At 38.6% G+C, this 16,252-nt stretch overlaps 1 protein-coding gene across 1 annotated transcript in view; it reads right to left on the bottom strand.

The window, feature by feature from the left end:
• Positions 1 to 16,252, bottom strand: part of GRID1 (glutamate ionotropic receptor delta type subunit 1) — a 492,844-nt gene that overhangs the window by 25,573 nt on the left and 451,019 nt on the right. The window contains exon 12 of the mRNA XM_085323688.1: positions 812 to 1,007. Coding sequence (XP_085179814.1) covers positions 812 to 1,007 — 196 coding nt within the window. The remainder of the gene's footprint in view (positions 1 to 811; positions 1,008 to 16,252) is intronic.

The following is a 16,252-nucleotide window of genomic DNA, read 5'->3' as shown; positions in this document are numbered from 1 at the left end:
AAAGGGAACATTTTTCTCCAAAGGAGCTACACATTAAACTTTCTGAAACTGACTATTTCTGCATCTCTTCTGAGATAACGTACTCCTGGACACGTGTGGTTTGGTGGTTTTGCTGAGCTACAACACAGAAAGGAGAGAAGAGCGGCAGACTAAGATGTGAAATTGAGGACGTTTGTATTTGTGTAATCTGAACCAGAGCTGTTTACCACAGAACTCAGCACAACGATGCACGATCCCAAGCTATCTTATATCAGGCCTTAAATCCCACAACAACACTCAGCTTCATCAGAAAAAATGCGTAGTCATATCTGAGGGAAAGAAAAGTTAGGTGAAAACAAGGTGACGCATGAAAGAGTATCTGCGTGTTTTAGGACTGGAATAAACAAAGAAAACCTTGCAAGAAATTTCTGTTCTAAAAGAAATGAGCACRCTTTCAATACTCCCTGGATTCCTACCCGTCTTTCCAGCACTGCTTAGTGCACTGAYTCGGCAGAATTCCACAGGACGAGATTCAGTACCTGGATAACGTGAAGAATGAGATTCAAGATGGTATCACTAGAGCTCCCAAGAAACCCAGAAACCTAATGGCCAGATCCCAAAAGAATATACTGAAGATTTAGGCAGAGCTAAACTCATTCCAAATCATGACCCCAAAATACGCTGCTCAGCTGCTACCTAGTCACTAAAAGGAACATTTTTATTTAAAATTACTATGCAATTGCTTTCATATAACTTTTCATTCATTAACTTCAGGCAAACAACATTGATACAGCACAAAAATTAAACGAAAACGCCTATAATCCAGTCTTACCTTCCTGATGCCTTCAGAAGGGTTCGATACACAATTATCTGCCCCATTATTCTTACTGATTGTCCTCCACAGTTCAGCAAATGTGTTATCCTGCTCCAAGGGGTTTGTCCCTTTCGCTTTAAAGTATTCATACACTGCTGAATCCCTGACTGTACCGTAAGATATATCCATTTGTTTGGACAGATCCTGAAATGTTCTGAAATTCAAGTGATATTGAGATGTTAGTGTTACGTGGTACATTATTGAGATTTCATTCATTAAATGATGTCTTTCTGTGTCTGTCTTTGGACAGAAAGAAAGCACTTACCCTCGCCAAGTCATATTTGCATATCTCTTCCCTTTACCATAAAAGAAAATCAAAGAGCAATTTAACTGTATTGAAATCATATGAATTTAATAATACCTGAGCTTTTTTTTTTTTTCTTTTTTTTCCCCAGTGAAGACTGTTTGGAATCGATAACATTCATGTTAAATAGCATGATGCCAGATTTGCACAAGAATGTAGAGTGATAAAGACTTATTGAAGCACGGGGAAAATGAAGATTACAAATGTAAACTCCTAGTCACATGAGAATCACCAAAAATACCTCACAGAATTCAGTGGAATTAGTTTGCAGTTACACCAATGCTCCATTTGACTCCAGATCAATATGAATGTTTTAAACAAGTAAGTAAATGCTTTAGTTCCAATTTTCACCACGTCTGTTTCTCTCTCTCYCTTTTCACAGCCTCTGGTAAAACAGACATTTTTCATTCACACAGAGACATAACTTTCATTTACTCATCATACCACTCTGGAAGTGTAAATGGGCCTCAACRTGAGTGACTGTGAATGCGCCATTTATTTTCAAATTGTACAGAATGTAATTCACTCCTGTTTTACAGCCTTTTCTGCACAGAAAGGTGTAAATCACTGCTTGTGTCACTGAAAACTAGGCCAAGTTTCAAAACATTTAAGATGGTATCACTGCCATCAAAAGAAGCATCCTATCTATTCTCCATCTTCAGTCATTCATTTGYATTCCTGTGTCCCCTTCCTCTGTCCTGCAGTATCACTTCTGTGTACTCCACGTTTTTTTAATCTATGCATATATGCACACAAACACACAGTTATTAACACCATATGCTATGGCAGAAAATAATCTGTACCTCATAAATAATGATTTAACTTCATGCTTTGTAAACGTATAACCTCACATAGTAACAATTTCCTCTTCAAATGCTTCCAACAAGCCAACTAAGACGGGCTGAAACCAGCCAGACTGAAGCAACCCTCTCCCTCACTAAAGACTTCTTTTTCCCAAAACAACCTTTTAGAAAAAGAAGCCTCCTCAAAACATTTGAAAAGCAGAACTTGCCCCACTCATGCCACCTCCCACCAGCCACCAAYTCCTTCAACCACAAAAGCAAAACATTTTGTCTTTCAGCTCCCCCAGAAGATTTCCTCAAAATCTTCCTAAGGAGCGTTCCTTTGGCCCATGATCTGAAGTTGTCTTCCACAGCTGCAGACATGATAGAAAACACYTTCCTGCCTCCCTCTTCTCAGTTGCACTGCGAGGCTCCCACTGTTTGCACCTTACATCACTGTAAGATCCCATACAGCATTATTTGAAGCAAAGCAACCTGAGCACATGCGCAGTGCTATATAAAACACATTTGGAAAAGTCTTGCATGTTCTCCATCATGTCACCTCCGGCCTTCAAGTCACCTCCTAAAGCCTCCTTTTACCTGGATGCACCCATGTGAGTCTACTAACTCTGACCTCARAGTTGCAGCTCAACAGAGATCCCCTCTTATACTTCACCAAAAGTCTTCACCCTCTAAGGCTGCTTCTAAATTTTCAAGTGGTTTAAGTTCTTAAATTGTGTTAAGGACTTTTTATCATTTTAAGCTGTTAAGYAGCTTTAAGTGAGACTGTGCGAACAGTCTTCCCTCTGTATTCACTGCACACGTGTATTTGGGCTAACTCTGGGAGCTACCTCAGAACCAAAACCTCCTCTTATTTCTGTGGCTCTGTTAACACCACTCTGGTAAAATACAAAATGAATGCCCTGGAGTTGCTGGACATTAAAAATTCTATGGAAAAATAAGAGAAGTTGTATCAGTCTTTTCTGTTTAATAACCCTGAATGTTTCACTTTGTTCTCCCAAGGTCCCTTCCAACCTTACCATTCTATGATTCTACAGTTCTCCTAAATGCTTCCTAGACATTTCATTGTACAAGGCCATTTTTTCCTCCCATCTTGGTCTAAATGATTACATGCCACATTCAGTTCCTTAAAATAATAATAATAATAAAAAAGCTTTATCATATTGCATGGAGTGGGTTACTTTCTAGGGATGGATGATCTGACTTTCAACAGACACATTTCATTCTATTATATGTGTAAGTGTCTAAGAACTTAATACGCACCAGAGCATTTCTGTAGCAATTTTTTCACTCCAAGTTTGGTGTACAGATTTTGGTGTATATATGAGTGTATATACATTAGAAGCATAACCAATGTTTAGCCAATGTTCTTTAACATCATGTGGAGCTGATTATAACTTTACAAATGTCTACTGTTCGTAAAGACATACTGTCTGCCTGAAAATTTAAGAAAGAGTTTGAATTAAAAATCTATGGTTTTAATAATGTTGGTATTTTCTGGATCACTTTTACTGGCTCTATGACCACGGAAGGATCTTAAAAATTGGCAGCTTTCTCGTCAGAAATACGCCTTTTCTTTTAGCTAAATTATATTTTATTGCCAACCAATACTTTTGTTTTAGCTAAATTATATTTTATCGACAACCAGTACTCCACAAAAGCACATTATGTCTTACATTTTGGACAGCACATGCTCTTCAATACTCTAAACACTTCAGTGCATAGTGAGCAAACTCTGGGTTTAAATTAAGTGCTTTGCTGGACTACAGCTTGAACAAATAATCAGTACTGGTGGCAGTGAGGGAGTTCCTTTTAATATTTAAGTACAGTCTTTGCCTGGGTGTTGTGAACAAGATAACTACCATCCCTGGAATGTTCCTGCTTTTTCCAATTAAAAACACCAATGTTTTTTTTATTCTCATAAATCATAAATAACAAACAAAGTGACAGCCTAGGATGTAGATTATAAACTACGTCACTCGTGTGTGAAACTGGAGTTTGAAGGCAGATTCAATTTCCGTCTTACCTCTTAATCATGTTCTGCAGATGTCTGAGTTCTTCCTAACACCATCCCACAACACTGTGTAATTTTGTCTAGCCTTTCTTCACCTTTGCTTGGCATAAAACTACCTAGGTACTGTTTTCCTTCACAAAGAACAAATACTACAGCCTATATAGATATTAGTCTGGTCTGTACACAGGAGCTGGATGCTGCTGTAAAATACAGTCATTAAATGTAAACCACAAAATTATATGAGATGACATAAGATTATATTTAGAAATAAAACACACTCAAAGCTGTCAAGAAGTCCTCCGAAACAGTTTCTAGAGTGTTAGTATAAAATTGTAATTCTCAGCAATGGTAATGTAATTCTCAGCAAATGGTAATGTAATTCTCAGCAAAACTCAATGGTAAGTCTGTGATATTTGTTTAGATCTCAAAAATGATAAGGATCACTGCTAAAAAAAAGAAAAAAGAGAGAGAGAGATAGGATGCAATCCCAGTGGAAATCAGAGAAAGTTTTCCCACACTTCTACTCGCAAAACAATCATTTCTTCTCTGTTTTCTATTACCACTGTTATATGGGCAAGAGCAATTCTCCTTTTTCCCCATCTTCCRTGTGTAAACTCCAATAGTTTCATTTGTGATAGGTTCACACATCATCTCCATTTTAGCTTGCAGATTTTTCCTGGAAGAGACAATGTGGATCCCAGGATTACACGCATCAATTCTTACAGTGCCCCATTTGATGTATATCCACTGATAAGGAAAATTCTCTATACTATAACATCACTGGAAATTTCTCAGGAGAGAGCCAGATGACCACTAAAGGACACAGCYACGATCCCAGTAGGTAACCAAGCCTGCAAGTGATTCCTGTAGCATAAGCTCAGAAAAGGACAGTGACCGTATGAGCGAGAAAATAACTTTATGCTATAAACCAAATGCAACACTGGTAAAAACTATCCCAAAAGTTATTTTAACAGGGAATGATCTAGAAAAGAGTTACTATCCAAGATGCTGTATAAAAGATTTATCTATACAATATTTCTTCACTCAAACTGGAGTGATAACCTGCAGCTCCTTGGCTGGAGAAGTGAGTGACCAAAAGATCTGGGCATGGTATCCTGTCTTTTATGGGGTGAAATAAGATCACCACGAATGGAGTTTTTAAACCCTGTTATTTTAAATCTCTCAGATCTTCCRTCATTAGAGAAAATGATTCACTTCTGAGCTCAGACACTGCCAATATCTTAGGATTGTGTCATTCTCTGAAGTCAGCTGCTCTCATCTTTCTCAGACTTTATTTAATTTTGCAAAAAGCCATTAGCTGAACCCACCTTCTTTAGCTACTCAAACTCTTGGCTCACTTTCCTATGGCAAAGGTTTAATACACTTCATATCTAAAATTATTTGTAACAAAAATCTGTAGCATAACAGGATGCCCCATTAACCTTACCACCTCAATTATTGGATCTCACAACCCATTAAGGACTCTCTGTAAGTGTGATTAAAGATAAAGCTAGTAAAGCAGAAAAAGCCAATGTTCCTCATTTACAGTTACAGGAGCTAAACTTCAATTTATAGATAAATACATCCACTGTGTGATTGTTATAATAGGCAGGTACATGCAAACCAATTGATTTAAGTAAACCTATCTGTGGTTGATCATAACAAAAATGGTTTATTTTATAGCTGTATTACCAGCTAAAATATTTAACCTTTGTAGTTATGCCTGCTAGACAAATGCAACAATTGACACCTAATTCCCAATGCAGCTGCAATTACTTCATGTGGAATTAACTGGAAACCAGACTCACGGTTTATTTCTTGAGGAACATACTGAAGGGAACCATATGCTATGGAATAAACATTCAGGCAATATCTGTACTGGCATTTATAATTAGACCACCAGAAATAATTGCCAAAATAACAATACTGGTTAAGTTACAATTTTTGGAGATGCTTTTTTACTAGCAAGAAATTATGCAGCTGGAACTATATAGACTAAAAAAGTTCTTCTGGTACAGGTTTATTTTTCTTTGGAACTGCTATAAGCAAAAACTTTCTCTTTGAATTATATCAACAAACCTTGTCTAGACTAAAGCTGTCAGTAGGTGCTTTGAAGCACCTGCTGATCAATTAACTCAACCTGTAAAACTGCAGCCTCAGTTGCAATCTGTTTCATGTGAAATTGCTACTCAGGATCCATCAGATATGATCAAAGTATTTTTTTTTTTTAAAGCAGGGAAACAGACTCTTGGTAGATCAACAAATAAATAAGATTCTTCTTTTTCCATAGTAACTTCAATGTTTTCATTTTAAAAAAGTCTTTAAACAAAAGAGAGAGGCCAAAAAGGTGAAAAAATATTTCCTTGTTGAGTTTTCTCCCATCCTTTCCACTCATTTTTTTTTAGGAGTTTGTAGAAAGCTGCATATCTGGATTCTTGCATGTAAATTCCATTACTGTAAACAAGTCAATCAGCTAGCAGCAYGATGTCACGAAGTAATAGCATTTCATACCACAGTAATAAATGTAGCATTTTATCTTGACTTCAGTCTTACAGAAATCGTAATAGGAATACTGACAGCCCCTTAATTTAGAGGTAATTTCTCATCATTCACAACCACYACTGCTCTGACACTGTAAAACTGAGGATTTTTTCTTTTGCTACGACTTATGTAAAATTAGTATTTCAGCAGCTGCTGAGTCCACAATACTATTTAAAACCATGCAATACTGTGGTTCCTGTTTGCTTGTCTGCGCATGCACCGTAAGGAATAACGAAGCTTAAGCTTAGACATACAACYGGCAGTCAGCACTACACTCTCATTCTCCCATGTTGTTAGTACACTTCAGAATAACATCACCCCTCATATCGGTAACTGTGTTTTGTCAAATAATACAGCACAAATAATTCCTATCAGTTAAAATCAGCATCCTTTCTTAATTAATGCTTATCCCTCTATCATCTACAGATGCCAAAATACATTTACTGCTTTTCTGTGTTGGGCAGGGGAATTGCTAAATTCTTCTTTTCCTAAAGAAAACAGTACCCTGAGATTTTTGGTCAGAGCAGCACACGAGAACTTCAGGTTACAGGTGCCATTAAGGTGAAGCAACACTGAGAGGATGAGAGTTTTAATTTGCTCTACCTAAATGAAGCCTTAGAAGTATATAGAGAGAATGGATACAACAAGCTCTACATTTCTGTTTTTAAATACACTGAAATTACTAAATTTTATTTCAAACTTTTCTCAAAAGCAGCTAGGTATTCATAACATCTATAGAATCAGATATAATTGCAGTTCCTAGCTACAACTGTTTTCTCAACAGAATTTATGGGAGGGGGGARAAAGTAAACTTGCTAAACTTGTAAGTAAAAATAAAAGAAGCTGAACTGATTTGACATCCTTACACCACCAACAACAGATGAAGAAATACCTGTAAGCTGAAACCTAGCATACAAAATCCTACCTGAAAAGATATTTATTTGATAAAGGTTATCAGCAGCAGCAAATCAAGGGCTGAAACAGATTTCTGGCTACTGTAAACTGCAGAAGGGCGTTCACGCTTCGAGATATAAAATYACTGAGAACTACATCCTCAATTGATTTATTTGCTAATACAATCAGAATAAAGGATAAACCRGCATTTGCTGTTGGCGGCCACACAAGCCCACCCATTGCAAGACGGCCCTGGAAGCAGGCAAGCGTTGCAGTATCAGCTTCTCATTTGTACATGGAGCTAATGTGAAAAGAGCTGCCATTTGAGGGGAGGCAACAGGCAGAGTAGAGGAATCCACAAAACCCCAGAAAATCTTTGGAAGTGAAGCTGAGTCAATGYGGTGGTGCATGTGGTGGCACTGATAATTGTCAAGAATTGCTTTTAAATGAAGATTTTTTAGTTTAGGTCGAGAGACCTGCTTATCTTGGTTCCCACGGAGAAGCAGACAAGAGCTCTGAACTTTAGTCCATTATTCACAGATGACCAATCTCTGGTCATTGGATCTCCAGTTTTATGCAACCTACATGTGTGGGTAGAGTATGTCTTGAAGTATTCAAAACTGAGTTTAAATTTCCATGCAAATACATTCTCCATAGGTATTCTAGTCAAGTTAGATAGTTTCGCTGGTTGAAAACGAGGAAAAAAGCCTGTTGCATCTGTTATGGATATAAACTGCCACTAGGTGATGATAGTCTCATTGACTCCCACACACAGGTGCAAGCTTTCACTGCCCTACTAAATCAGAGTTACAAAAACACAAGCCCACTTACAAATGAATGAAAGAATAACAGTTAGTCCTCTAAACATTAGTGTCATCAACACTTAATAAGCACTCAATTATTCTGAATAGAGACACCCATTAGCTGAGTAACAAGATAACATTAGAATTGACGTACCTTTAGCACCCGTGAGCTTGAAAAGTAACTACCTATTAAATAAAAATGTGGTATGACAAATTTCTAACTTGCCACGTGTTCCATATACATATAGGAAAGTTATTAGCATCTTTAGAACTAGATGCAAGATACATAAACTACAAGACAAGCAATTTTAAAGATTATTTCTAAGTAAGACCAGTAAAAGCGTTCAAAGTTTTGACAGAATGACAGTAGCTTTAGTAGGGAGAATTTCAAATGAAAGCAGGTTCACCCCCACATTGAATAACCTTAGACTTCATACGAATYAGGTCCATAGCTTTAATTTGCACATCGCTTTGACTTTATTTGAAATTATGATTAATCAAGCTGAGCTCTTAAAGCAGTCATTAGATTGCTGAATTCTCAACAGTGACATGATCAGATCCTGCACTGTTCCATTTCACTGCAAATCRAAGTCACTTTTACCTGCTCTTATTTCTGCCTCAGTCCTGTAATGTGCAGAGCTATGGGTTTCTCCAAACACACTAAGGAAAATCTTAGCTTTACTGGTATAGAGGTAGCCCAGCAGAAATCAGCAGTACTACTTGAATGGTTAGTATATACTTCGCAGGATCACGTCACTCCCCAGCAACTATATCATTCTGTATTTCACATAAAAGTCATTTCATCCGCTGTCCATCTGAAAAATACTATCTACCTTACTCTGAACAACAATCAAAGYCTTAACAGAAAAGGCCCCACGGGAGCTTCTACAGGGGAAGTCATAAGCGCTGACAGCTCAGACTATACTGAATGAATGGCACTGCAGCCCTTCACACCAGGGCTAACCATTTCCTGATCACCGGAGACATCGAACCACGCAGGCAGTTGTGGCTACGTGCGTGCTTGTCGTCACAGCACAACWCTGACAGCTGCTACATAGGATTTTAGAGAAACAGGGACCTTCTTCCAGTGAAATAAGAAAAATTGATTGTCGTGTGTCMCAAAACACACTGCCATGTCAAATACGTACTTGCACTATGGTGCAAACCAGCACTAACTGAACCCCTCAGTAGCTGCAGCAGCGGCTTATCGAAGGAGCTCTTCCCGGGTCCTTGCTGCCAGCGCCCCAGTCCAGACCGGGGCTGACTGCCCTCTATCAGGTRCAACAAAAAGCTAAACATATTCATCAGCTGTGGTTTTGCTGAAGAAAGGAAACCAAAGCCAGCTTTATTTCTGCCAGAGGAGGAGGGGGTTGCTGCATGCCTCATGCCACACATGATGCTGGCAGGTCTGTCACCCTTCTGCCATGGGATTGGGACCGTCTGTCTCCTGCAGTCCCASAGGCACGTACCTGACAGGTAGAGCAGTCYCACTGAATTCAGTGAAACTACTCAGGATCASCAAGATACACACTCAAGGGTCTGCAGGATCATATACAAAAGAATAAAACAAATACAAAGATAAAACAAAACAGCCAAATAATATGTACACAAATTATCAAAAGCACAGAACTTTTGCAGCATCTATAATTATTTCATTTCTTTGAAACAACTTCTACCACCGTTGGCTCCTACATTCAACAAGAAAGACACAAAGACAGAATGAAACTAAGCTGTCCTCTGAGTTCTCAATACAGCAGTGAATTCAATGCAGGTTGACTGACTTCACTGGGACTCTATTCCTGCAAGAGCAGCTACAGGATTAAGTCCTAAAAGAATGGAACAACAAACAGCATGTACAGCTGCTGAAGCACAAACTGCACTCAAGCAATTAATAAACGATACTCTCTTATTTATGATTTTACTAGTAGTTAATTACTTACTCCTAGCTACACACACTGTATCAGCAAAACAAAACAAAATTTGTAGGCTTTACATACTTTATAAGAGCCAGAGATGAAGCAGAAATCTGCTCTACATCATCATATAAAATCTTGCCTTTGCTTCACAAATCTCAGTGTGGTCTGCAGTATTTTTGTGAAAATCAAATAAACAAGSAGCCCCAGAATTTCTTTCTTCTGTCAGAAAAAGCAGCTTTTGTGCCAGAGGCTAAGCTTGCTTCCAGTACACTGGAAGCAAGCAAGAATGACCACACAGCGCTTCAGCATGTGTCTTTTTTGGAGGAAGAGTGTCTGGAGATAGACTGTCATGTCAATAGGGCTGTCTCTATCAGCAAGGGATGTGAGCTCACCTAAGCCCCCGCTCTTCCCCTGAGACCTCACCGGCACCCAGCGTTATGGCCTCATTACATTACATTACCACTTAACAGCTTCCTACTGTGACGGCACCTGAAGGCTGCAATTAGGTTGCTCCATGCTCCAAAGAGTTTTAGGATCAAAAGAGAGCCTGCAGGCTGTAGCCAAAGCACCATACTGCTAAAAGTGTCAGTGCAGGCGCCAGTGAGAAGCTGGTGGTAAGAAAGACCAAGCAATTGTATTTTATCCTCTACTAGTAATACAAGGGTAAATATTTAGCTCAAAGATGACCAGAGCTTTGTGTGCCAGAAAAAAAAGCTCAGATGAAACCCAGCTTGCCAAAATATTTTCAACACCTTAAATTATCTGCATTCTTGATAAAACATAAAGAAAGAAGGCAATTTAAACATTTCCACATACATTACATATTAATACTATGAAAATCATTACAAACAACATTATAGATAACAACCTCAATACTTTTTTAAATTTAGGACCTTAATAAATAYAATGTTCGTGCTCTTAACTGCCCCACAGACCATACACTCAGCTTTTTTCAGAGCACAGCTAACATGTCAAATCACAGAATTAACTGCAGTCATTTGTTAAAATCAAAATACTTCAAAATTAGTGAGATCATATCAAAATTAAAGCTGTGTAAACTAGGATTTACAAGGGCAAAATYTAATTCTGCATCACTGGCATATTGTATACTCAAAATAACATGACTTTAACATCTGCTACCTYCTGGCCTTGCACAGCTAGATTTTGCAGGAATAGAAGCTATAAAACTTTAGAAAGGGAGATTCTTAAGATACTTGAACSGACTCAGATATTTTCTTCCATACTTGAAGTTCTTTGTAAAAAGGAATTATCATGTTCTGACAGAGCAGAATCCCACTGTTCTGACTCCCACCTTTCACTGGAAATGCCAATCATCTGCGGAAAGTGGCTCTGTAAAAAATGACTTTGTAGGTTTTTGTTTTCAGCCTGCTCTATGAATAAGAGGTTCCCACAACAGTGCTGAATGTCTAGCTGTCTGTCTGAGTCTCATCCCAATAATTTTGGAAACACCAGATTTCAGCCATAACCCAAAGTGAGATATGGGACGCAAAGCCATGAAAACACTGCAAGAGCCCTGAAAAATGATAGAAGTGTAGATTAGAGGATCCGGAGTCTGCTATGAGCTTTTCCASGTCTATTTAGCCTGTGGCTGGCCTGCTAGCACCTCCAAACCAGCTGCTTCTTCCCGAGCAAATAAAGGGGTCACAGGAGGGAGAAGAWGATGAGGGGCCAGGAGAATACGAGGACAAGAGAAAACTTTGAATGTGACAATACCATGAAGAGGTTTGCACGGCATGGTAAGTCAAGCAAGGGTCTAGTTCAGGGTAGCTGGAGAAGKGCAGTGAAGACTGCGAGAGAAGAGAGGAAGAAAATTCTAGGTTACTTAAGAAAGACACAGGACTGTCACAACGATGATGGCAGTGAGCCATGGGGAGTTTGGAGTAAGAGTAATGCAATTAGGAGGGCAGGTTCTGGGAGACAGTCTATGGACTGGGAGTATGAGGAATGCAGAAGAAAAATCCATAAAACTGGTCTGTGTCCTGCTGCTCACAGAACCTGTTAATATCTTCCAAGGAGTTATTTAGGAAATATGCTCATTTTCAAAACAAGATTTTATAGCTCAACCTTGGATCTAAAAATCAAAGTGGATTCTCATCATCATCAGTAAAACAGGTTCTTTTGTAAACAAAATTAGGCCCCTGGTTATTCCTATCCATTACGTTTTCTAAAAGATGCCTTCAGAAACACCTCAGCAAGCCCAGTCAACTGCAACCATCTGTGGGAGTGTAACTTGACTTGTCAYGGGATCTTAGACGTTTGTTCTGCTCAGAGTCAAGACTCTGGCTCTGCTCCACCACATTGCACAGAGAAACCTGTTACATTGCTAGGAATAAGTTAAACATCTCATGATTGCCAGACCAGAATTTTGAACTATCCTTCCAAATCGGCTCTTATGCCAAGGTCTTACAGGCAATAAGAGCAAAAGGTCTGTAAATCACTTAGATTGCTGATTTTTCCATTCACCACTTCTTTTTTATTATTATTTGTAATGAATCTTTTCTTTTGAGATGCCCCCCTATATTTTCTAGCATCCTAGTTAACCTACGGAAATAAACTATGATATTCCATACAGAAAAAGTTACAACTACTTTTCTGTTTTCTTTTTTTATATATAAACTATGAAACCAGAGCATGACAAATAGCTCCCTGAACAGTGGTACCCATGAAACCTGGTGCCTGAGGACTTGCACCTCAGAGCTGGATTCACTGCTGCCTAATAGTCTCTGATCTCTGAAGTTACTCTCATGGCTGGGCATTTATGATCCCATATGAGATTACTTGCTCTCTAATCAAGGAAGTGAACTCAAAGGGCAGTTTTCCCTTTGTATTTACAATGGGCATGTACAAGACCTCTCTTCAGCACTCTGTTTTTCCATAGTAGTTCTAACAAATTAATACCTTTGAGATACTATCCATCCAAGTGTGGCCATCATGTTTGCAAGCTATCAATGGAAAGAAACAAAGAGATTTCCAGAATAACTGAAAATGCAAATCTAAGTTTTCAAAAGCCAGAGCTTTAGTTTGCATACCTAAAGCTACATTCAAATTCCTAATTCACTGGGAAGATTTTCAAAACTAATTAAGGAAAGTTTTGTCACAGCAGCACATCTGTAAGATATTCACAGATTCAGTTCAAAGTCTGTAAAGGGATTCAGAGCAGCTATGAATAGCTGCTGCTCACTTGCCAAATCTGGAAGATCTGATCCCACTAAAAAAYATGGGTTAGCATAGGTCCTTTACCCACACTGCATACTCCACTTGACAGTGAGGAGGAACTTGAAATGCAAACAGTGTAGCAAGAAGGAACGGTGAAAACATCTCTAGAGCGTGTAGTTTATTTCTGAGAAGAAATGCATTTCTTTGGGCTATCTTGGAGTATTTTTCTGATTTATTTTTAAACCACTATGCCATTGTAACCTTTCTTTGAATACCCTGAAGGGTTAACATGTTAATTGAACTAAGGTATTCTGCTCCTTACAATATTAATTAAAATTAAAACTGCAGCTGGTGTTTAACAACAACTCAGTCCCAACAGCAGGTTTTAGTCACTTCACCTAAATCAAACATATCATAAAGTTGGCATGAAAATCATATCGTCTGAATCAAACACATCTGGCGACTGACACACGCTTTTACCTATAATGAAAATAACAAACTACCTCCATTACTTATGCAGATGCACTTTAAATTGTTTGCTACACTGATGTCTTCTACCACTCATATTCGGAAGCTAAAAATCCTAATGAAGATTAACGATTAAGATCAAGAGGGAAGAAATTGCTTTCTTCCTTCTCAACTGGTATTACAAGTACTAATGCTGCTGCCATTCTGTTTTGCACTCCGACGACAAAGAGTAGCTTTTTAATTAAATAGAGTGGAGAACTGGTAAGCTTGGCATYTTGGTGCTGGATTACAAAGCTCTTATGCATGGCAAGTGGTACTTTATAGTAAGACTGTTAGGATATCATTATGCTGTGAGTAGTTCCATTAAAGTCCATGAAATCTCAGTTCAAAGAAAGGTCCTATCCAACTTTTTGTTAATTTGTGATTTATCAGGAGCTGTCACTTGCTACAGAAGATGCCCGCTAAAAGGAAAGGATCTCAGCATGAAACACTCTGGAGCGCTGCCCATGTCAGTGACAGCAATCTCATAGCCAGGATGGATGGACTGGACAGATTCACACTGCTCAGATCTCTCAGAGGTAGAAAGCAATGCTGGAAAACAGCTTCACACCCTTCCTTACTAGAGGGAATACAGCGGGAGCCAACAATGTAGTCAGAAAGAAGAGAAGAAAAGAGAACGGCACTGAAGGGGCATCCTGATTGCTAGAACATGTGCTAGCAATGTCTTGGGAAATCAAGACATAGAGCTTTTCATCCATACTGAAAGCACRTATAGCTTTCATCAGTTATTATTGATGTCTAAAGTGCACGCATCACACATGCGCATTTCAAAGTCTGGAGGCCCACTTGCCTGTTTCTCTGAGGACCCAAAYGGCAAGCGCTTGGTATGTGGTGCACTTCCCACCTCACCCCATGGACAGCAAAGTCAACAGAGAAGAGAGCTTCAGAGTTTTGCATCTCCCTTCTCATCCGGAACACCAGTCTCACCTGAATACTGAACCTCGTATTGGAAACACTGATAGCACTACATCAAAACCAAGGAGTGGTTCCTTATGTTGAGATTAATTAGTTTGTTGGGTATTGCAAGGTGTGCAATTGCACACCTTGAAATATTAGCTCGCAAAMTGCATCAAGTCCATGTAAAAGAAGCATACTAGCAAACATCCATTCTGCTTGGACTGGTTCTCTATTCTTATTTAGACAAATATGACTATTCATAAAACAAATCAKTTTGCCTTCTAAAGGCAAACAACTCTAGTATATGTGACTACATTTCTTTTAATGGAACTTTGGCAGCTGCATAAAAATAGTTTTTCTAAGGCTACGCTGTTCTCTCCCTCATCTTCAGATGAGCCTGGAAACATTCCTGTATTATATTATACAGGGGCATGCATGCAGGAAAAGAGAACATTGCTCAGTAAGGCACATAAGCCTAGGAAGTGAAAAGATCATGCACAATCCTTCCCTTGGTTACATACTAGTCTCTCCAGAAAAGTTTTCTTTCCTTCTAGAAAGTCTTTTGTAAAACAGTAACTAATAGGAAAGCACTCAYGGTGATAAATGGTAGCATCTTAGTTTCCGGGGAAATTAGAACCCCCCCCCAACTCTTTTTTTAGCTAAACATCCATACCCTGCATCTATTGAAAATATCGAAAATGTGTTTTTTATTATCCTCAGGAACCATTTCTAAGACTGTTTAAAAGGCGATACAATTTTTAAAGCCTCTTTCTTTAAACAGGAACTGTAGAGGTTACCATATCATGGCAGAACAGTCTATAAACACTTTATAACATATTGGAGCACATTTCATTTCAGAAGATGAAATGCCTATCCTATATACATTTAAGGTGATAAGTGTTGAAGATACAAGAAAGAATTATCTTCTGGAGAGATTTATTAGGGGAATGGCTATTTTAGATGTGAATTAAAATGTTAAAAGAGGGAAGTAATCAGATTAAAAGGGTTTGCAGGATGATGGAGCTCACCATCCTAAAGAAAAGAAAGAGCYAGAATAACAGATTTCAAAAGACCAAACTTCAACAGTCTTAGGGGAAATACCGTCTAGAGGATAAAGGTCTATTGAGAAGACRACTTAAAGGATAAAAGGCTACAGGAGATCTGGTGATTCCTGAAAGAGAACATATCAAAGACACAGATGCAAACTACCTTAATGTGAAGGAAGTATAAGAAGAAATGATAAGCGACYGTTATAAAGTCAGCAAGAGCTCTTTTGGTGCCTGGAAATCCGAAAGAATAAGAGCATTTTTTTCTAAGTATATCTATAAAGGAGTAGTGCAACCATTTCACCATTTCACCGACACATGGGAGAAAAATCAGAAAGTCAAAAATGAATCCCCCTTGCAACACTAATGAATCTAGCTCTTAGGATTTAAGGTGTTACAGCACAAAGATGTCTGCTTCACCTCTTGACTGAAGTTACTGYTGCCATCACAGAGCTGCCAGAGAGACACATGCCTGT

This window comes from Rhea americana, unplaced genomic scaffold (genome assembly GCF_003343005.1).
Source record: "Rhea americana isolate MKP2758 unplaced genomic scaffold, rheAme1 scaffold_86, whole genome shotgun sequence".
In the NCBI taxonomy this organism is placed as follows: Eukaryota; Metazoa; Chordata; class Aves; order Rheiformes; family Rheidae; genus Rhea; species Rhea americana.
This window is presented reverse-complemented; position numbering and strand designations above follow the sequence as displayed.